This window comes from Caretta caretta, chromosome 3 (assembly GCF_965140235.1).
Source record: "Caretta caretta isolate rCarCar2 chromosome 3, rCarCar1.hap1, whole genome shotgun sequence".
Taxonomy (NCBI): domain Eukaryota; kingdom Metazoa; phylum Chordata; order Testudines; family Cheloniidae; genus Caretta; species Caretta caretta.
In genome coordinates, this window is record NC_134208.1 from 88,520,555 (window position 1) to 88,541,976 (window position 21,422).

General features: G+C 41.9%; 1 protein-coding gene across 2 annotated transcripts in view; it reads right to left on the reverse strand.

The window, feature by feature from the left end:
• HDAC2 (histone deacetylase 2) overlaps positions 1–21,422 on the reverse strand; it is a 62,922-nt gene that overhangs the window by 20,183 nt on the left and 21,317 nt on the right. For both annotated transcript variants that reach the window (XM_048844757.2, XM_048844756.2), the window contains 4 exons: positions 17,118–17,259; positions 8,297–8,389; positions 8,099–8,207; positions 5,203–5,343 (listed from right to left, as the gene is read on the reverse strand). In XM_048844757.2, coding sequence (XP_048700714.2) covers positions 5,203–5,343; positions 8,099–8,207; positions 8,297–8,389; positions 17,118–17,259 — 485 coding nt within the window. The remainder of the gene's footprint in view (positions 1–5,202; positions 5,344–8,098; positions 8,208–8,296; positions 8,390–17,117; positions 17,260–21,422) is intronic.

The window sequence follows — 21,422 nt, forward strand, 5'->3', positions numbered from 1 at the left end:
TGCATGCTGAGCAGTGGCCCCAGGGCAGGCATTTTGCATCTGTTAGCGGCCACCATAATAATATCAAAAGCCAACTGTTTAATAAGAGTTAATAAAATGACTGAGTATTTAGGAGTGTGGGAACAGCTTGAGTAATTTTAACAGAGTATCTCTTTGGAGGGAGGAACAGATAATAGGGGCAGATTTAAAGGTTCACTCAGATGGATTGGGAGGAAGAGATTTCAGGATATTTTACCAAGGCAGGTGCTGTGCCCATAAACAGCCCCCCAATTGGACACAAACTGGAATAGTAAAGGATATAACATTACTTGAATTCTTTCCTATTTCAGTGGCAGTGCTCTTTGGAGAATGGATTTTACAAACTGTTTCTCCAAAAGTGGAATGGCAACATGGTAGAGGTACATATCAATCACCAGTCCCCTACATTGCCCAGGGTTATGAGGCTAAAGGTTTATACTAGTGTTTAAACTTTAACATGCTGAAGAACATGTACCTGAGATTGAAAATGGTGTTGCAGATACACTGTCCTCACTTTCGGACCTGCCACTGGGAGCCCACAAGGAAACCACACAGATGCTCATAGCACTCTGGTATTGTGGTGTATGATAGCTCTTGGGGCTGTACGAAGATCGGTAGTACCACAAACATTTAGGGCTTCATGACAGGTATTTTAGCAGTTTTGTGCAATTTCAGAGGAGGGAGGGCCTGTCTATGATATGGCACATTCCAGAGGACCAGATACTTCAGGTACATGGGGTCATTGGCAACCTGTGGTCTGGCATCATCTACCATTTCCAGTCACCCCTCAGGCCTTACATTTGCCAGTAGGATTAGGGAATACCCAAATCTTTGTGATTGATTCTTATTTCAAGACGTCACTTTTCAGACACTTAAGGGGCAAGTTCTCAACAAAATATGCAAAAGTGGACAGGAGGTGGCCTTGTTCAAGGCTGCATTCCTAGTGGTGGGTTGTAGTTTTCTGAGCTTTTAGAGTCAGAAAATTAGTGCCCGAGTCAGTGAGAGATACTCCAGGAAGGGCTTTGAATGGAAGGATTTACAGTGGGAGGTATGAAAGGCCATCCAAACCTTGAGGATCTCAAAAACAGATCTAGGCAGGCAAGGAGAGTCCATGATGCTACAGGAGGGTAGTGAGGCAAGGATTTGCTTAGTAGAAGCACTGAAGGAATTATATAGCATTGAGACCAGCTGGAGACAGGCTCCTCTTTATTCATGGGCCCATCATAACATACCAATTTGTTATAGTTTTAAGAAAGGGGCTTACAAAGTTGAATTCCCACCCATTCTGGATGGGGGCTGTGACAGCTGTGGCTCAGTTCGGGTTAGAGTGATTCAGGCAACTGGACAATGGCATTCATATGCGTACAGGACATATGTGAGACCCAAAGCAGAGAATTGGAGCTAGTTTTCCTGTGTTTCCAATTTCAGAATCATGCAAACAGACCAAGTGAGATCTGCAGGCACAGTATTGTACACTAGGAGCATAGTCAGGGCTTCTGAGTCATCTGGAGGATCACAGCTGGGTCTAGGTAGTGAGTCAATCCTGAGCTGGCATGGAAGGAGGGGCATGCTTGGGACCAGCCAATGGCCCTTGCACACTCTTTGGCAGCCCAGGAGCAGGAACCAGATGTAATTTTTGTTCACCTCTGTGAAAACGATTCAGGATGGTATAAGGGGGTTGACTTGATAAACAGAACAAAGAGGGGCTTCGGGCAGACAAAGGATTTTTCCCCCAGGGGTGATGATTATTTGGTCTGACGTATTGGGTGCAGGGCATAATAGGAAGCAGTGAAGCCTCCAAGGGTGAATAAGACCAGGAGGAGTGTAAATAGGAAGGTGGCTAAATTCATACATAAACACGCCCCCTTGGTTATTCCACATTTGGAAATATCTTACTGGTCACCCATGTTATTCAGGGAGGATGGGGTACACCTATCCAATTGGGAGGCAGATTTATTTTTGTCCAATATTAAGGAAGGAATCAGTGAATATCTAGGAACCTGCCAGAGGTTGGGGGAGGTAGCCAAGCATAACTTGCACATGTCCAGTGCAGGTACTTGTTATAGAAGGGGTACAATCTTTGTATAAAAGGGAGTGGAAAAGGATGTAAAGGAAAGCAACCCTTAAGGGAGCTAAGGTCAGGGCTGGAGCTCCTACATGTTACAGCAGGGACCAAATCCCCCCTCCTGCTCTCGCCCCTTTAATCCTCTGACAAGGGAGGGCAGCTCGGACCAGGCTGAGGCTTATGCAGAAATGATTAAGAAAATTATTATGACCTGCACTGTACAGCTTATTTTTCGGTACTCCCAGATATTTTAAATGAATAAAGTTGCAGCCTAATTAAAGCACATCCCTTGCCTTCTGCTTTTCTTCCAGCATGGCCAGACAATGAAACTACAATCCCACAGCCTAAGAATCACTGTTGTCTGGGCAACGAGAATCAGCAGAGAATGAAACACAGAACACTTAAGAATGAAAAGCATTGAAATCAATTGTTTCTGTTTGCGTAGAAAGGGGACAGAGGGGCATGTTTGGGAAGCTTGAGGGGAGAAAGCAAGTCTTTTTAAGGACAAGATTGAAGGAGATCGTGGATAGGATGCATTTTAGACTTGTTAGCCTCTTAGAATCTGTGAAAGGGACCTCAGAGCTGACTGTACATGGATCATTCCTTTAACTCTTCCGATAGTGTGGGTAAGGTTGCATATATCTTCTGTAGTGGTACTACCTTTTCTACCGAAAGGAAAAAGATTCACTATTACAGCGTTTAGAAAAGCATTATCCTGCATAGAAAAATCTGAGGTGAAAAGAACCTGAGGACTACAAATACCAACAAAAAAAGCTAAGAGCAATGTGAAGGAAGAATGCACTGCCTATACTGGCTGAATGGGATCACTTCACACGCCAAGACAATACAACAAAAAAAATCTCAAAAGGTAGAAAACAGTAATCACTCTGTTCCTTCAATTGTTTTTGAGTTACAGAGGATGACGCAGAGGAAGAGTAGGATGTAAAGTGTGTTTCCTGGAGGCTTCAGAAGATACAGGACAGAATCTTCTTTCAGGAATAACTAAGTCAAGAGTAATTCTACTGAAGACAGTGAACAGAGATGAGAGAATCTAGCATAAAATGTCTAGTAAGAAAAATGTTGGAATTAGCAAAACTTTCCAAAAACAGAGGAAAAAGGCAAACGACCAAGCCAACAAATAATTTTGAAATTTTACTATTAGCCATTCCAAATGTGGTCTGAAAGATACACTGGCCCAAGTAAAGACGGTTGAAACTTCTGGGGTGTCTATCTCAGGGTTTTATACAGCTGCCCATCACCATAGTATCTGAGTGCCTTCCATGAAAAATCAATACCAACTGTAAAGTCCCTAATATGGGTACAATGGAAGAGTTGCAATCAAGACATTTATGGTTTAAGGTCAAAGGTAGCTTCATTTAACAAAAGTGAAAAACAGCATATTTGTTTACACCAGTGGCTCTCAACCTTTCCAGATTACTGTACCCCTTTTAGGAGTCTGATTTGTCTTGGGTACCCCCAAGTTTCACTTAAAAACCACTTGCTTACAAAATCAGACATAAAAATACAAGTGTCACAGCACGCTATTATTGAAAAATTGCTTACTTTCTCATTTTATAAACTGGGAACGCATCACTTGGAAGTAACAGAGGAGGAGAAGGACCTCGGAGTATTGGTTGATCACAGGATGACTATGAGCCGCCAATGATATGGCCGTGAAAAAAGCTAATGGGATCTTGGGATGCATCAGGCGAGGTATTTCCAGTAGAGATAAGGAGGTGTTAGTACCGTTACAAAAGGCACTGGTGAGACCCCATCTGGAATATTATGTGCAATTCTGGTTTCCCATGTTTAAGAAAGATGAATTCAAACCACAACAGGTACAGAGAAGGGCTTAGGATGATCTAAGAAATGGAAAACCTGTCTTATGAAAGGAGACTCAAAGAGCTTGGCTTGTTTAGCCTAACCAAAAGAAGGCTGAGGAAAGATATGATTGCTCTCTATAAATATATCAGAGGGATAAATACAACAGAGGGAGAAGAATTATTTAAGCTCAGTACCAATGTGGACACATGAACAAATGGATATAAACTGGCCATCAGGAAGTTTAGACTTGAAATTAGACAAAGGTTTTTAACCATCAGAAGAGTGAAGTTCTGGAACAGCCTTCCAAGGGAAGCAGTGGGGGCAAAAGACATATCTGGCTTCAAGACTAAGCTTGATAAGTTTATGGAAGGGATGATACGATGGGATAGCCCAAATTTGGCAATTAATTGCCGTTCAACTATTAGCAGTAGATATGCTCAATGGCCTGTGACTGGATTTCAGATCGGGTGGGATCCGAGTTACTACAGAGTGTAACTCTGGTGTCTGGCTGGTGAGTCTTGCCCACACGCCCAGGGTTTAGCTGATCGCCATATTTGGGGTCGTGAAGGAATTTTCCTCCAGGGCACATTGGCAGAGGTCCTGGGGGGGTTTTGCCTTCCTCTGCAGCATGGGGCACGGGTCACTTGCTGGAGGATTCTCTGCACCTCAGAGTCTTTAAGCCATGATTGGAGGACTTCAATAATTCAGACAGAGGTTAGAGGTTTGTTACAGGAGTGAGTGGGTGAGATTCTGTGGCCTGTGTTGTGCAGGAGGTCAGACTAGACGATCACAATAGTCCTTCTGACCTTAAAGTCTATGATTCTATTATTTTTACCATATCATTAATCAATTGAATATAAATATAGTACTTACATTTCAGTGTACAGTATATAGAGCAGTATAAACAACTCATAGTCTGTATGAAATTTTAGTTTTTACTGACTTCACTTGGGATTTTCATGTAGCCTGTTGTAAAACTAGGCAGATATCTAGATGAGTTGACGTACTCCCTGGAAGACCTCTGCATACCCCCAGGGGTATGCATACCCCCTGTTGACAAAGTATCAGACTCAAGGTCTAAGAGATTAAAACAAAGTTGCACATACCAGAACTACATTAAGTTCCTAAGGGATGCTGGATTTTAGGTGATGAAAAATTTATTTGCTACCCATCCATAATGAACTGGACTAATAAGTTTAAGAGTAAGTTTGGTTCCGATAATATGTGATAGAAAGCAACTTCACAATTCTTATGAGAGTTTAGACAGAAGAATATATTTCAGAATTAATATTTACCATTAGGAATTTCACAGTCTAAGGCAACAGCAGTCTCATATGTCCAACATCGAGCAACATTACGAATAGTATATCCTCCTCCTCCTAGCATCAGCAGCGGCAAGTTAAAAGTTTTTACAACCTCCACACATTTAGCATGACCTACCAAAAAGATTAAAGAGCAAATTAAAAAAAAAAAATAAATAACTATTAATTTCTAGTCAAAAAATCAGATGAACCTAATTAAAATGAAAGAGTGCTAGAATTAAAACTTCAGTACAGCACTTTTAGCTCTCAGCTGAATTAATCTCATTTGAACAAAAACAGTGTCAGGATTGGTAAATGAGAAATGGACAGAACCTGTGGCACAATATTTCCATCTTAACATTTTCTCCTACTTCGCATTAACACCTTTGCAATTCTCTCTTTTCCAAAAAGTTGTCTTTTTTATAACTCATATAGGCATGCAAGGACAAATCTAGGGCCAGATTCTTGGATCAGCGCAGAGCAGGAGCCAGAAAGGAGCAGGCTGCACTTACGTGATCCTCCCTGGTTCCATATTGACCCCAGCACACTTCAGAGCAGTCGTTGAGTGGCTCTGGAGTATACTAGCTGATTAGATTCCCAACGAGCTATATGGCAGTAAGAGAACATCAGTTATGGGGACAAAATCTCCATCTAGGGAGAAACAGCTACTTTCTAGATCTTTAGTGCTGCTAGTATGTCACAGAATGGAGCACATCACAGTTCAGGATCTGGCCTTCACTCAGTGATTACTTTGAGGATAGTCTTGTGGTTAGGGTATTGGACTGGGAATTGGGAGATGTGGGCTCAATTTCCAGCTCTCCTAAAAACTTTGTGTGTGAACTTAGATAAGTCAGTTGGGGTGGGATTTTCAAAAGCATCTAAGACAATGGTTCTCAATCAGGGGTCTGATGCAGAGCTTTTTTGGGGGGGGAAGGAGTCCAGTGCCCTCCATAGGGCTAAAGCCCTGAGCCCTGGAACCCTCATAAGGCTGAAGCTAGGAGCTGAATCTTGGAGCCCAGAGATCCAGTGCCACCGTGGAGCTCGAACCTCGGTGCTCCCCACGGGGCTAAAGCCAGGAGCTGCAGGACTGAAGCCCCAGTGCTCCCGTTGGGCAGAATTCCCAAACCCAATGGATGGAGTTGGGAGGGCAATGCCCCTCCCCGCAAACTACAGTATCTTACCCAGAGAGAGCCAGTTCCAGGGGCAGCTCCATCCCCCACCCACCTTCTGTCCACCAAACCCCTGGCCAGGTCGGAGGTTGGAAACTGGAGCTGGGCAGTGCAGGACGTCTGCTGCTCTGGCGGGTGCCTGGAGTGGGCAGCCATGGCAGTCCCCTGTCTCCTGGGGCTGTAGCTGCTCCTCAGCTCCCTTTGACTGCTCGTGCAGCCAATAATAGCCACCCAGGCAGGGGGACTCAGCTCCAAGGCTGACAGAGTCCTCATGGAGCAGCGACTACAAGTGGGGGGACCCTGCCAGCACACAGCCCCTAGCAACCCCCCTGCCTGCACACACTCCCAGCTACCCCTCTCCCTGCATCCTGAGCTACCTCCTGCCAGCACCCTGAGCAGTTTTCAAACTCTTTGAGCTGCGCTCCCCCAGTTTGAGTTATAACTTTTGGTTGCTCTCCCCCCACTCCAAAAAGCCCCAATAGGCGGGGTGGCCTGCTGAGGTGAGTCAGGGGTTGGAGGTGCTATTCCCTACCCGGGATCTGCCCCACCCCACCAAAAGAAGTCAAACTATGCCTATGCCCGAGCCTCCCCTCTCCCCCCCCGACCCACCCCCGAGTTCCCCCATCCTCCGCTGGGCCTTGGAGTTTTTATAGCATGTTGGGGGGCCTCAGAAAGAAAAGGTTGAGAACCCCAAATCTAAGAGACTTACATCTTTCAAGGGAGCTTGTGTTCCTAAGTATGTATCTAGCTAAACCTTTAAGAATTGTCACCTTAAAGAAAATTGAGATGATTCAAATAAGTTTGAAGTATGTAACAGTAGTCACTAACATAATGAAACAGTTGTCAATATAACTTTTTTCTCTCGTTAGAAAAGCATACTGACAGAATTCAGTAAGTATCAAAAGAACATTACTTCTCCCCATTTTGCTAATACTAACATATAATTTTAGTTGTAGAGATTGAGGAAGCTTTTTTTTTAATTATTAAAATCAACGGAGTTCTGGTAAATTTAATAATGTGGACAAATGTTCAAGTAAGGCACAGCACATCTTAGTTTACTAGCAAAATTCAGCGCTGCAACGAATATTCTCAATTCAAGAAGATAACTAATTTGGCATACCTGATAAAGTATTCACAGTTAAATATAGCTAGTCACATCACAAAGTGACCCCACAGTTGTAGACTATGTACATTACAGAAATTTAAATTCAGCATAAGATTGCAGAAATCAAACATTTGGTGTATTACCCCACAATCTAAAACTGAGCTGCACAGCTATGGAAAAGTGAGGGAAGCCCAAGGAGTTCCAAACCAAAAGGAACTAAAGAGACAATAGCAAAACAAAAAAGGGAGGAAGAAATGAGACTAGGAAGAATAAGATAATGCACAAAATCTAAAGAAGAAATGGTTATGAAAAGGTAGAAATGCAAGTTGCTTAATTTTAGTAAATGGAAGTGGGTGGGAGAGAAAAACAATCGTCTTTCTCTCTCTGACTACCAGTCTCATTCATGACGACAGGCAGTGAATTGGACTGGTGGCCAGAAGAGAACTAATATCCACCGACTTAACTTGCCAACTTCACTATCAAATAATATGTTTGAGGGAGAGAGGTTGATCTGGAGAATGAAAACTCCCTTCATCTAAATAAAAATTAATCAAACCCATGCATTCTACCTAACAGGCATTATTGTGAATCTGTGAGCATTTTCTCTATTGTTTACCTTTGACAGTAAGATTAAAACACCCCAACCTGTCACCAGATAATGAATCTGCTCCACACTGCAATACCACGGCACTGGGCTGGTACATCTCCATCACTTTGGATATGATCTATATATAAACAATATAAAATAGCAAATCTTAAATTCAACCTCACAACAACCAGTCAGCTTTTCAAATAGGGTTTACACAATACTCACTGGCTTGAATATCTGCCCATATGATTCATCATCTATACCATCTCTCATTGGAAAATTAACTGCATAGTATTTGCCTTTCCCAGCTCCAATGTCCTACAAAGGAAGTTGACAAATATACTATTACTAAAGAAGACAATGCTTACCAAATCACAGTAAATCACGTGTCTTAAAATATGTGCTATTATTCAGAACAAAAAAATCAGCTTGCTTAATTCCCTATTCTTCTAGAAAATCATTCTGAAGCATAAAATGTATATGCCAAAATTAAAATGGAGAAAGTGTACCATCCCCAATATATTGATTTTTTAAAAATGTAATGATTAAGAGAGCAAAAGTACCTTTATATGTTCCTCCATAAAAATGGAAGCTTTTAAAATAGAAGAGAAACTGTACTTGCACATTGGAAGGGAGTAACCAGCCACATGACCAATAATCCCCCACCCCTCTGGTTGGCTGATGCATGGAGTAACAATGAGACCTTTAAAAATAAGCCATACATTCACAGAGATGTGAAATGTGCCATAACAGTCTATTAAGTGACTGATATGAGCAACAAGAAATAGATGTTTCCTTTCCCCTAAAAAATGCTTCCAATTATTTAAGGAGGTAAAAAGCTTCCAAAATAAAAGGGAGTTTACAAATAGGTCTGAAAATCATAATAAGCCAGAGGATATTTGTAACTGGCTTAACATTGGTCAATTATTGGAGAGCAGAATACAGCAATCAATTGTTTTTTAAGTATGTTGACCCAGGTCCAAATTTTACTGGGTTAATTGGAAAACACTGTTGCTGCACACATGGCAAATTTTACAGTGAGCCAATTTGAGTATTTTCCAGTTTTTTGGAATTGAGCAGTTTTATTGGTAGTACAATAGCAATCTGTCACCTGTGGAAACTGCCTATTTTTTAGAAAGCCACAAACTAGGAGGTGAACTCAGAATTCTAAGTGGTAAATGATTCTCAACCCCTCCCCCACTCTTTCACCAGCAGCATGGATTTCCCTTTCGATTTCCCCAAGCCTAAATTACATTATTAAGCTTGAAGTGATAATCATGCACGTCAGATGCTTACTTAAGTCACAAGAACAAATCATCTAAAAAAGCAGGTTAAAAAAGTCTGAAAAAATAATCAATAGTTCAATTACTTCAATAAATAGTTATGAGGATACAGGCACCTAGACAATATTGTCCATGGCACCCAAGACACACATTTTCATTTTGGTGATTGTCAGACTAACATTTTCATAGGCCTATGCTGGTTTCCATTGAAAATACTAAAAGCTACCATTTTTTTTCAGCTGCATCAGCCTAGGTCACAAATATGTGCATCTGTATATGCAGCACTAGATAGATTCTCAACTGATTTATCAAGGCACAATGTGAAACAAGAGTGTCTATGCAGGCATCCTCCAAGTTGAAAAGAAGCTCAAGTAGTTGTCAAAGCTTAACCCCAAGGGAACTGATGTGGCTGAAATAGAAGCCTCAGGAATTCAAAAAGCTGGAGAACAGAGCAGGGAGCAGTTTTCTGCACACAAAGTTTATTCATCAAAACATTTGGGGTCAATCCGAACAGGAGGTAGTGCTATTCCTCCCTCGTCCCCCCTTTTACCCAACAGCCAAGTGGTTAGAGAATTCACCCAAGCTATTGGGAGACCAGTTCAAACCCCTACTTTGCCTGATGTGGAACTTGAGTCTTTCCACACTGCAGGTAAATTCCCCAACCACTGAGCTATAGCTAGGGCCCTTCGTTTTCAGTTTTCATATTATTTAGTTTTTCCCAGGAATTTATCAGGAAAGTGTGGGCCCCTTACTGAATGAGGGAGGCAACCTAGTGACAGAGGATGTGGAAAAAGCTAATGTACTCAATGCTTTTTTTGCCTCTGTCTTCACTAACAAGGTCAGCTCCCAGACTGCTGCGCTGGGCATCACAAAATGGGGAAGAGATGGCCAGCCCTCTGTGGAGATAGAGGTGGTTAGGGACTATTTAGAAAAGCTGGACGTGCACAAGTCCATGGGGCCGGACGAGTTGCATCCGAGCGTGCTGAAGGAATTGGCAGCTGTGATTGCAGAGCCATTGGCCATTATCTTTGAAAACTCGTGGCGAACCGGGGAAGTCCCGGATGACTGGAAAAAGGCTAATGTAGTGCCAATCTTTAAAAAAGGGAAGAAGGAGGATCCTGGGAACTACAGGCCAGTCAGCCTCACCTCAGTCCCTGGAAAAATCATGGAGCAGGTCCTCAAAGAATCAATCCTGAAGCACTTGCATGAGAGGAAAGTGATCAGGAACAGCCAGCATGGATTCACCAAGGGAAGGTCATGCCTGACTAATCTAATTGCCTTTTATGATGAGATTACTGGTTCTGTGGATGAAGGGAAAGCAATGGATGTATTGTTTCTTGACTTTAGCAAAGCTTTTGACACGGTCTCCCACAGTATTCTTGTCAGCAAGTTAAGGAAGTATGGGCTGGATGAATGCACTACAAGGTGGGTAGAAAGCTGGCTAGCTTGTCGGGCTCAACGGGTAGTGATCAATGGCTCCATGTCTAGTTGGCAGCCGGTGTCAAGTAGAGTGCCCCAGGGGTCGGTCCTGGGGCCGGTTTTGTTCAATATCTTCATAAATGATCTGGAGGATGGTGTAGATTGCACTCTCAGCAAATTTGCGGATGATACTAAACTGGGAGGAGTGGTAGATACGCTGGAGGGGAGGGATAGGATACAGAAGGACCTAGACAAATTGGAGGATTGGGCCAAAAGAAATCTGATGAGGTTCAATAAGGATAAGTGCAGGGTCCTGCACTTAGGACGGAAGAATCCAATGCACCGCTACAGACTAGGGGCCGAATGGCTAGGCAGCAGTTCTCTGGAAAAGGACCTAGGGGTGACAGTGGATGAGAAGCTGGATATGAGTCAGCAGTGTGCCCTTGTTGCCAAGAAGGCCAATGGCATTTTGGGATGTATAAGTAGGGGCATAGCGAGCAGATCGAGGGACGTGATCGTTCCCCTCTATTCGACAATGGTGAGGCCTCATCTGGAGTACTGTGTCCAGTTTTGGGCCCCACACTACAAGAAGGATGTGGATAAATTGGAGAGAGTCCAGCGAAGGGCAACAAAAATGATTAGGGGTCTAGAACACGACTTATGAGGAGAGGCTGAGGGAGCTGGGATTTTTTAGTCTGCAGAAGAGAAGAATGAGGGGGGATTTGATAGCTGCTTTCAACTACCTGAAAGGGGGTTCCAAAGAGGATGGCTCTAGACTGTTCTCAATGGTAGCAGATGACAGAACGAGGAGTAATGGTCTCAAGTTGCAGTGGGGGAGGTTTCGGTTGGATATTAGGAAAAACTTTTTCACTATGAGGGTGGTGAAACACTGGAATGCGTTACCTAGGGAGGTGGTAGAATCTCCTTCCTTAGAGGTTTTTAAGGTCAGGCTTGACAAAGCCCTGGCTGGGATGATTTAACTGGGAATTGGTCCTGCTTCGAGCAGGGGGTTGGACTAGATGACCTTCTGGGGTCCCTTCCAACCCTGATATTCTATGATTCTATGATTATCAGTGTTTATTACCACAATAACAAAAACGGGTGAAAATCAGTGCAAAAAAACCTTAACTTTTCTGGGTAAATATCAGTTTATTTTGATGGATGGAAAGACAGGGGAAAAAAGCGTTCAGTAGATTAATGCTTTGAATTTCATTCAATGTGGTTTGCTGCAGAACGAAAACAGAACTCAAAACACAATGCCACCTTTGAGTTTAAGAAACAATACATTTCCAATCCCCAAATAAAACTTTTCATTTGAATAAACTGTTTGCTGTTGTAGACTCAGAACTATTAGCTTATAAATATTTAAATTTAATAATAGGCCACGTCCTTTTCAACGCATACACTTAACTTTATCCTTTTCTCCTGTTTTTTTTTTTTTTTAAACTTTCAAATACTTCATGTTCTGAAACATATGCTGATACACTAAAATGGGAAAAAAATGAAAATTTGTATCAAATCTTTAAACCGTTATCTGCTAACAGCTTGAAAGGTGTATGTGATGGGCATCAGATTCATCAGTACGTTCAGATGCGCATGCACTTCAGAGCTTGCGTGGGTGTCTAAATGGGCCATCTTGATTATCACTACAAAAGTTTTTTTTTTCCTCCTGCTGCTAATAGCTCATCTTAACTAATTAGCCTCTCAGTTTGTATGGTAACTTCCAACTTATCTGTATGTATGTGTATATCTTATTATACGTCCATTCCATGCATCCGATGAAGTGAGCTGTATCTCACGAAAGCTTATGCTCTAATAAATTTGTTAGTCTCTAAGGTGCCACAAGTACTCCTGTTCTTTTTGTTTATTGTATCTTATAGACTGGGGGTGGGCAAACTTTTTGGCCTGAGGGCCACATCGGGTTTCCAAAATTGTATGGAGCGCCGATTAGGGGAGGCTGTGTCTCCCCAAACAGCCAGGCGTGGCCCAGCCCCCGCCTCCTGTCCGACCCCCCCCCCACTTCTTGCCCCCTGACAGCTCCCCCGGGACTCCTACCCCATCCACCACCCCCTGCTCCCTGTTCCCTGACCACCCCCAGACCCCCACCCCTGCTTGCCCCCTGCCGCTCCATCCAACCCCCCCTCTCCTTCCTGACTGCTCCCCCCGGGACCCCTGCCCCATCCAATCCACCTGTTCCCCGCTCTCTGACCGCCCCGACCCCTATCCACAACCCCGCCCCCTGACCACCACCCCCAGCTCCCCTGCCCCCTTACCATGCTGTCTGGAGCACCGGTGGCTGGCGGTGCTACAGCCGTGCCATCCAGAGCACTGGGTCAGGCTGTGGCTCTGCAACTGTGCTTCCCAGCCGCCCAGAGCATTGCGACAGCGGGACAGGGGCTGGGGGGGAGACTCCTGGGCCAGAAGCTCAGGGACCGGGCAGGATGGTCACACGGGCCGGATGTGGCCCGCGGGCCGCAGTTTGCCCACCTCTGTTCTGGACTAATACATAGCCTCACTTCAACAGACAGCTATGCATACAGACTAATGTATTATCGTAATATCTCTCTCTATACAGATAGATACAGATTTAACTCATGCAATGTATTGTATTTTCCTAATAAAACAAGTTATTTTTTATATATTTGAATGATACAAAAGTAGGGTGAAAACTGGAGGAAAAAAATACTTTTTGTAAAATCTGGGAATTTTTCAGTAAAAATCACTTTAAACTGAAAACAAAGGGGCTTAGTTATAGGATATTCTGGGATGAGTCTCTCTCACTCTCCCCTTAAAGCTGTTCAACTAGTGGTTAGAGCACTCACTTGGGAGGTTGGAGACCTGGGTTCGCGTCTCTGTCACACATCAGGGAGAGCAGGGATTGGAACCTGTGCCTCTCACATCCTGGTTAAGTGCCCTAACTACTGAATATTAAGGGGGCAACACCTCCTTCAGTGGTTTTGTGGATGGCATTTTCAAGTTTCCTTTGCTTTTAATAAAAAAGCAGTTAAAAATTTCAGTTTACTCAACTGAACAAAAAACTAGAAAAAAATATTTCAGGTTGACAAATACTTTGTTCAACACAAAATATTTCATTTTGATTGCTGGCATTTTTGTTTTGGATGAACCAAATTTCTCTTCAATTTTTTTGTTCAGCTATCAGACAAAAACAAAAAAATCAATTATTTGCACAGCTCTATAGAGAGGGCATCTAAAGTAGAAAGATGTTCTTTCTGGTGGACACAAGACTTGTTCTATGTTTCATGGAGACACTATCTCAATTTTGGAAATTAACTAGAGAGGATATGTCAGAGGAAATTAAAGCCTGACTAGAGCCCACTGACATTGACAAACAGAAGCTGACTGTTTTGATGCAGTCTGTGGGGGCTACGAGAAATATACTAGGCAGCCAATTCCAGCACAGAATCCTGACTCAAGGGGTGTCATAAATATAAAGGGAAGGGTAACCACCTTTCTGTATACAGAACTATAAAATCCCTCCTGGCCAGAGGCAAAACCCTTTCACCTGTAAAGAGTTAAGAAGCTAAGATAACCTCTCTGGCACCTGACCAAAATGACCAATGAGGAGACAAGATACTTTCAAAGCTGGAGCTGGGGGAACAAAGGGTGTCTGTCTGTGTGATGCTTTTGCCGGGAACAGAACAGGAATGGAGTATTAGAAATTGTTAGTAAGTAATCTAGCTAGAAATGCATTAGATTTCCTTTTGTTTAATGGCTGGTAAATAAGTTGTGCTGAATGGAATGTATATTCCTGTTTGCGTGGTTTTTTGTAATGTAAGGGTTTGCCTAGAGGGATGCTCTATGTTTTGAATCGGATTACCCTGTAAGGTATTTACCACCCTGATTTTTACAGAGGTGATTCTTCTACTTTCTCTTTAATTAAAATTCTTCTTTTAAGATCCTGATTGCTTTTTCATTGTTCTATAAGATCCAAGGGTTTGGGTCTGCGTTCACCTATGCAAATTGGTGAGGATTTTTATCAAGCCTTCCCCAGGAATGGGGGTGTAGGGCTTGGCGGGATATTTTGGGGGGAAGACTTCTCCAAGTGGGCTCGTTCCCTGGTCTTTGTTTAACATGCTTGGTGGTGGCAGCACAGGGTTCAAGGACAAGGCAAAGTTTTGTACCTTGAGGAAGTTTTTAACCTAAGCTGGTAAGAATAAGCTTACGGGGTCTTTCATGCAGGTCCCCACATCTGTACCCTAGAGTTCAGAGTGGGGAAGGAACTTTGACAAGGGTAAATGTTTGTTAATTCTTACTTTAAAGGGCTTCCTTAAGCCTTCCTTCTCTTTTATACTTATACTTACAGGCTCTTTTAAGAAAAAAAGTGAAATCCGGACATTCTTTTCTAATTGGGATCTGATAGCTAGAGGAGAACTCTCAAGAAAACATCTGCATCCATATACATTACAGTTCATTCCAAAAAACTATTTACAAGCAGTGATTATGACGGTGAGGGATGGAGGTCTATCACAGTTGAGGTATCATTTGTCATTCTGAAGGTCCATAAAAATACTAAGAACAGAGAAGATACTTCTCTGTTTGTTTTATTTTATTTCAGCCATCTAAGCATTTAAATCCTCTTGTCTTCAAGGTGGCTAGCTAAAGAATCCAGGAAACTTCATGAGAAGTGACTTCTCACCGACAACTGCAAACTACCCAAGCTTTCAGAAGCAACCTGGCTTCGTTAAATAATGATAGCACTTTGCCATTACAATAATCCTATTTTGGCTGCTTTTTGTTTAAATCAACAGTACCACCTTGTGGCCAGTCAAGTTAAGTCACAAAAATATGCACCTCTGATTTCTATAACAAGTGATATAGAAGGAATTTAACAAAACCAAGCAACTCTAGAACTGCGTAATTGCCACCAACAGCCAGACTGAGATGGACATTCAGCGCATTAGTGACTTAACATTTAACTATCAGTCTCCACAATATCCACTGTGAATCACCAACTCTTACTCCCAGCTCCACCCTGGGAATACTGGTGATGTTGCATCACATAACAAGATCTCCTGGAGGCATCGTAAAGGTGGCAAGAAAATAATGGTGCCTACCTACCTTTCACAACAACATTTTGTGTAGTTCTGAAAACTTTTAAGAACTATTTTATGCCCTTTTGAAAGTTACAATTAACTCCTCAAACACAGCTGATGTCAGTGACACAGCACACACTGGGGTGTGAGCAAGAATCTGATCCATAATGAACCTGCATATTAAAAAGTTTACAGTCAATAATATACTGTAGTCTTACTACTGGAGGTATTCAGCATACATTTCTAGAGTTAAAATGGGACACCTTTTCAGATCACATACAATTGTAGAAACCACCTCTGCAAATGGGAGGGATTCTCCCATTAGCATAGGTAATCCTACCTCCCCGAGAGGTTGTAGCTAGGTCAACAGAAGAGTTAATGCTTGCATTTTTACAGTGTATACTTTACATTAGAAACAAGACAGAAATTCTTCTGTTGACCTAGCACTGTCTACATGGGGACATTGGTCCACTTAACTACACTACTCAAGGGTGTGGATTTTTCACACCCCTGACAGTTAAACAGACCTAATTTTCTAGATTAGAACAATTTTAGGGGGAAAAAATTAATCTATTCTAAGTAAGTGAACATGCAAAGCCAGGAAATCAGGTTCCTAATTCCAAATGTGCAATAGACTCTGTGACCTCTTGGGCAATACACAATCTCTGTGCCTGTGTTCTCTATCTGTATTTACCAACCTCACAGTAGTTGCAAGGCTTAATATGTTAATATATATGAAGAGTTTTGGTATCCTTAGATGAAGAGCACTATAAAAATGCAAAGCATTAACACTAAGCAACATGAGAAATATTTTCCAACACAGTTGGCATTTTTCAGATGCACACAGTATTGTATTGTAAATATCCAAATTTTGATTGTTTGTGACAGATGAACCTTTTCCACATAAAAGAACATTATCTGCACAGAGCACCTATTTTTCCTACTGTATGTACATGGTTGAAAATGCAGAGGCCATCATCAAATACACATCTTTTTCCTAAAGAAGTGCCAAAGTCTAGTTTCAAATATAATTGACTTAAATCATCTCAACTATTTAGTAAGCAGCTTGTCCATTTCCGTGTGGGCTGGAGTTAATTTGCTAAAAAATATTTCCCAGGCGAATTCTGAAAATTTGTCAGGGAGCTGAGTACTCCACAGAATATGGCATTTCCCCCCCAAAATTTAATTATTGTGAGAAGGAATGATCACCAAACACTAAAATGAACATTTGCAAGAAAAGAAGAAGTAAAAGCTAGTTTAATCAAGTCATAAATTCATGTTTGACCTTACCCTTAAGTCCCCTGTGCCAGGAAAATATTCACCATATTTATGGAATGATACTGTCATGACACGGTCCGTTGTATAAAATGCTTCTTCAACACCATCACCATGATGGATATCAATGTCAATGTATAACACTCTTTGGTGATATCTGGAAAAACCATATATATACACATGTGAAAAAAGGATGTAAGAGAAAGTGGCGTGATTTGAGTTGTCAGTGCTATGACATTCAGGAGTCAGTATGTAAATATAATTAAGATTTTATTTCCTGTGCTATCTAACCAAAAACATAACAACTGAAGCTATCATACCGTTCAAAGAAAATAAACGTAAAAACAAAGATCATTGATTCATTTCTTCAACACCAAAAGCATTCTACATTTAACCTCATTCTGTCACCCAGTAAGAATCTACATTTTGCAAGCCAATTCTCTTCTCACGTTCCTCCCCTCCCCCCCCAACCCAATCACCACCAATTTTGTGATAACTGGGCCTACAAATTTACCCAAATTGTGAGCTCAACTGTAAAGAGAGAATAAGTGTCACAATAACTGATAACAAATGTTAATGGGAAAAGGTGCAAAAGCAAGATAGAAAGACTGAATTAGTACAAACAAGAAAAAGCTTATTGATATAACTCAAGTATTGGTAGGCAAGAAAAGTGTGGAATCAGAAATCAGTGAACAAAAATTGGTATCTTGGAAACTAGGCTTAGTTGGTGAACAAAATAATGAGAGAACGCCCACTACTCTCTTCTGGAGTCCTCAAAAAGAGACTTTGGCTGGGGCTGGCTTTGAAGCATACTATTGTGACACTAACTGAAAAAACGAGAGGCGAAGGACCAAGTTCCATCGTCATGGTTGCCTCCCCCACAATCTCCTGAAACCCTGGACCTCCTTTGGCATAATCCTGAGAAATGTCGTGATAACACTGGGATTGAGACAGGGACCCAGATGACATCACTACCTCCTGCTGAATCCTGACCACCACCTGGGATGGGAGACTGTCTCCTGCATGCTGTCCCTCCAGGTCCTTTTCCTTTCCCACCTTATTTCTTTTCTTTCTTATCCCTCTAATAAAAGTCTAGATTAGCTGGGCAAGATTATAATGTTGCAACACCACTGTAAACTTGTGACCAGAAAAAGGCAAATAAATGCAAACCCCAAAAAACTTGATGCTAGCACAAATTTGCCACGGCATGGAGTGGCTGATAAGATAGCGTGCCATGCCTGTGTTTTTCTAGCAGTGAGGTTGCACATAAAAGTCAACAACAGAGACAAAAACTGCATTTCCTTCTTTCCTGTTTCCCCCCCCCTCTCTCCTTTTGTATGCACTTGTCTTGGTTTGTCTTCTTTGGAAATGGGACTGGCTTTAGCAGCAGCAACATATTTAATACCATCTAAGAGACTGTCAGACAAAAGTTTTTTTCTTTCTAAAAACTCTCCTGCTAAAAGGAAAGGGAACAAGGGATGTTGCTAAAATGAAAGTATGATGCTCTGTACCTCGGGGAAATACCTAGCACCCCCATGTTCATCCTTGTAAAATGATTGTGTGGCATCCAATGCAAAGTTTGTCATGTCGGGTGTCTTCGGAAGGCTCGTGATGTATTAAGCATTGTTGTTATAGTGATGTTATAGGTTATAATTTCATGTATATAGCTGAAAATGTATCCTCATGGCTTAAAGCAAGCAAGGACAAAAACTCTCCAGAAGCAGAGGGGCAGTTCACACTTCATCAGGCCATGGATGGGACAAACCCAGTCCAGCCTCACAGGAACAAAGGGCGCTGCCCTAGGCAGCAACAAAAGAATCTGTTAGACTCTTGAGGGAGTCACCCCCTTCCTTTGGTCAGTTTGGAACTGTGATGTGGTAATGCTCACCTGACTCTGAAGTGTGTGGGGGATGGAGGGCGGCCCAAAGCCAAGAGGGAAGAAAGGACATGATAAAAGAGACACACATTTGCCATGCTCTTCCTCTCTCTTCCACCTACAGACACCACCACCACCACCAAGTGACTTAAGAGCTGATCAAAGGGGAGAGCCTGGCTGAAGAACAACCAGCCAGCCTGTGGTGAGAAACATCTAAGTTTGTAAGGGCACTGGAAGTGTTAAGATCAGCTCAGAATGAGTTTTGCTTGTATTTCATTTGACCAAATTTGACCGGTTATGTTTTGACTTATAATCACTTAAAATTTATCTTTACAGTTCATAAATTTCTTTGTTTATTCTACCTAAAGCAGTGTGTTTGGTTTTCAGTGTGTCAGAGGCTCCCCTGAGGATAACAAGCCTGGTACATATCAATTTCTTTGTTAAATTGAAAAACTCATATAAGCTTGCACCGTCCAGCGGGCATAACTGGACACTGCAAGACCGAGGTTCCTAGGGTTGTGTCTGGGACTGGAGATATTGGCTAGTGTCATTCAATCCAAGGAGCAGCTTACATGCCAAAGGCTGTGCGTGAACAGCCCAGTAAGGCTGGCTCCCAGAGTCAAGGATTGGAGTGACCTAACAGATCCCCGTCCAGATAACACCAGAGGGGAAAGTCACAGAAAGCCTTACTTAATGTTTTACATTTCAAATGCTTTAACTTTTTCCTTCTTTTCTGTATTTTTAATAGAAGGTTAAAATGATGTTTAATGGTGTATTTGCCATGATACTAAGCAGGCTGAGTCTCTGTATACCAAACTCTGAACCTTGCTTAACACTTTTTAATGTTGGACAGTGACAGGGTCATGTTAACATCTTGACTCTTTGGGCCCATATATTCCATCTAAATTAATACACTCATTTCCCCTTTTCCCTTACTTTTTTCTTTTTCTCCTCTGACGGAGAACTGCTCCAGCCCCTCCCTTTCCTTTTCATGGTCATAATCTGTTTTGTTCACTCTGTCAACCTCAGACATTTTCTTTCAGTCTCATTTTCCTTCAATAAGCATGGATTTTACAATAGAAAGCTTCCCTCTCATGGTACATGTGCTAAAGGAATTGTCCAAGAACACTGTGCTAGTAAACATAGAGAATTACTTTAGTTCAAAAAATACAGTTCCTGTGAACTCCTAATCTTGTAGTTTGTCTCCCTTTCCCTACATCCTCAAATATGAAGTGTTTATGCTTCCAAATGCATTTAACTTAATACATACAATATTACACAACTGGAAACCTGTTTAAAACTACTCATGAAGTTTCAAATAATCTAATATTTCTCAACCCTTGGAGACAATTTTTTATAATATTGTTGTGGAATAATGTAAAATAGCAAGGTCTGAGAAGCTATATACTGAAGCTTCCTATGAATAAGCACAATGAAAAGTTTCCTTTCCTTATAGGTATAACGAACAAGACTACTTTGCTCAGTCACGAGCTGACGATTGGAGCCCTGGTTATTGCTGAGGCAGGAATGCAGGGCTCATGTCCTGGGTGCATGTGAAGGATTCAGTAGAGTGGGAGGTTTGGATATTGACAGACTCTTCTCTTTGCATTCGCCTTAATTTTTTTTAAACACTCTTTTACTGTGTTCTCACAGATTACGGCTTTCCCTTTCCATCTCAACTTGATGTGCCTGGCAGACTGCCTCTTTCTTCAACTCAGAGGGTCCCAACCAAATACCTAGAGGTTAACTTTCCTAAAAGATGTTGTTTACATTTTAATTAAAGGGACAGAGTCAACTTAAAAATATATCTATATACTTCCATCTGAAAATTCTGCACTTAGTGTTGTTACAGATAACCCCAAATGCTACTGGTAATCAAAAGGTAATTTTATCTGATTTTCCTTTTTTTCCAGTCTATTTGTATGTCGAACAGCACTCTGCGTAGTCACTTTCACTGTTTTGCTAATGGTCACTTAATCCCCTACAGCAGTACAGGAGTAATGTAACTGTGTGATCTTCTCCAAGAGAGTGCCCACCAATAACAGCAGCAACAAAGCTGGAACCAAAAGAGGAAGCAGGCAGCCGCGCAGACAGAGAGAAATCAAGGATCGGGGAGGGGGAGGGGCCTGATTATGTGTAGTGGTGTTTCCCTCATGCTCCCACAAAAGACCCTTATTTTAAAAAGGAGCATGGAAGAACCACCTCATATTTTTAAAGATTTTTTTTTAAATCTCAGGAAATATGTTTGAGTAGGAAAATTGTATTTTTTAAAATATGGTCAACTTCAAACTGAGAAAGTCACTTTACAGGAGAAGGTAGGTGTCCCTGTAAGCTTAGTACCTCTAAATTAAGCCCTGCTTAAACTTTTAATTTTCCTTGCTTGTATGTGATTTAGTATGGATTTCGTGTTGTAACTCTAAATGGTGACAGATTTTTTATTCATA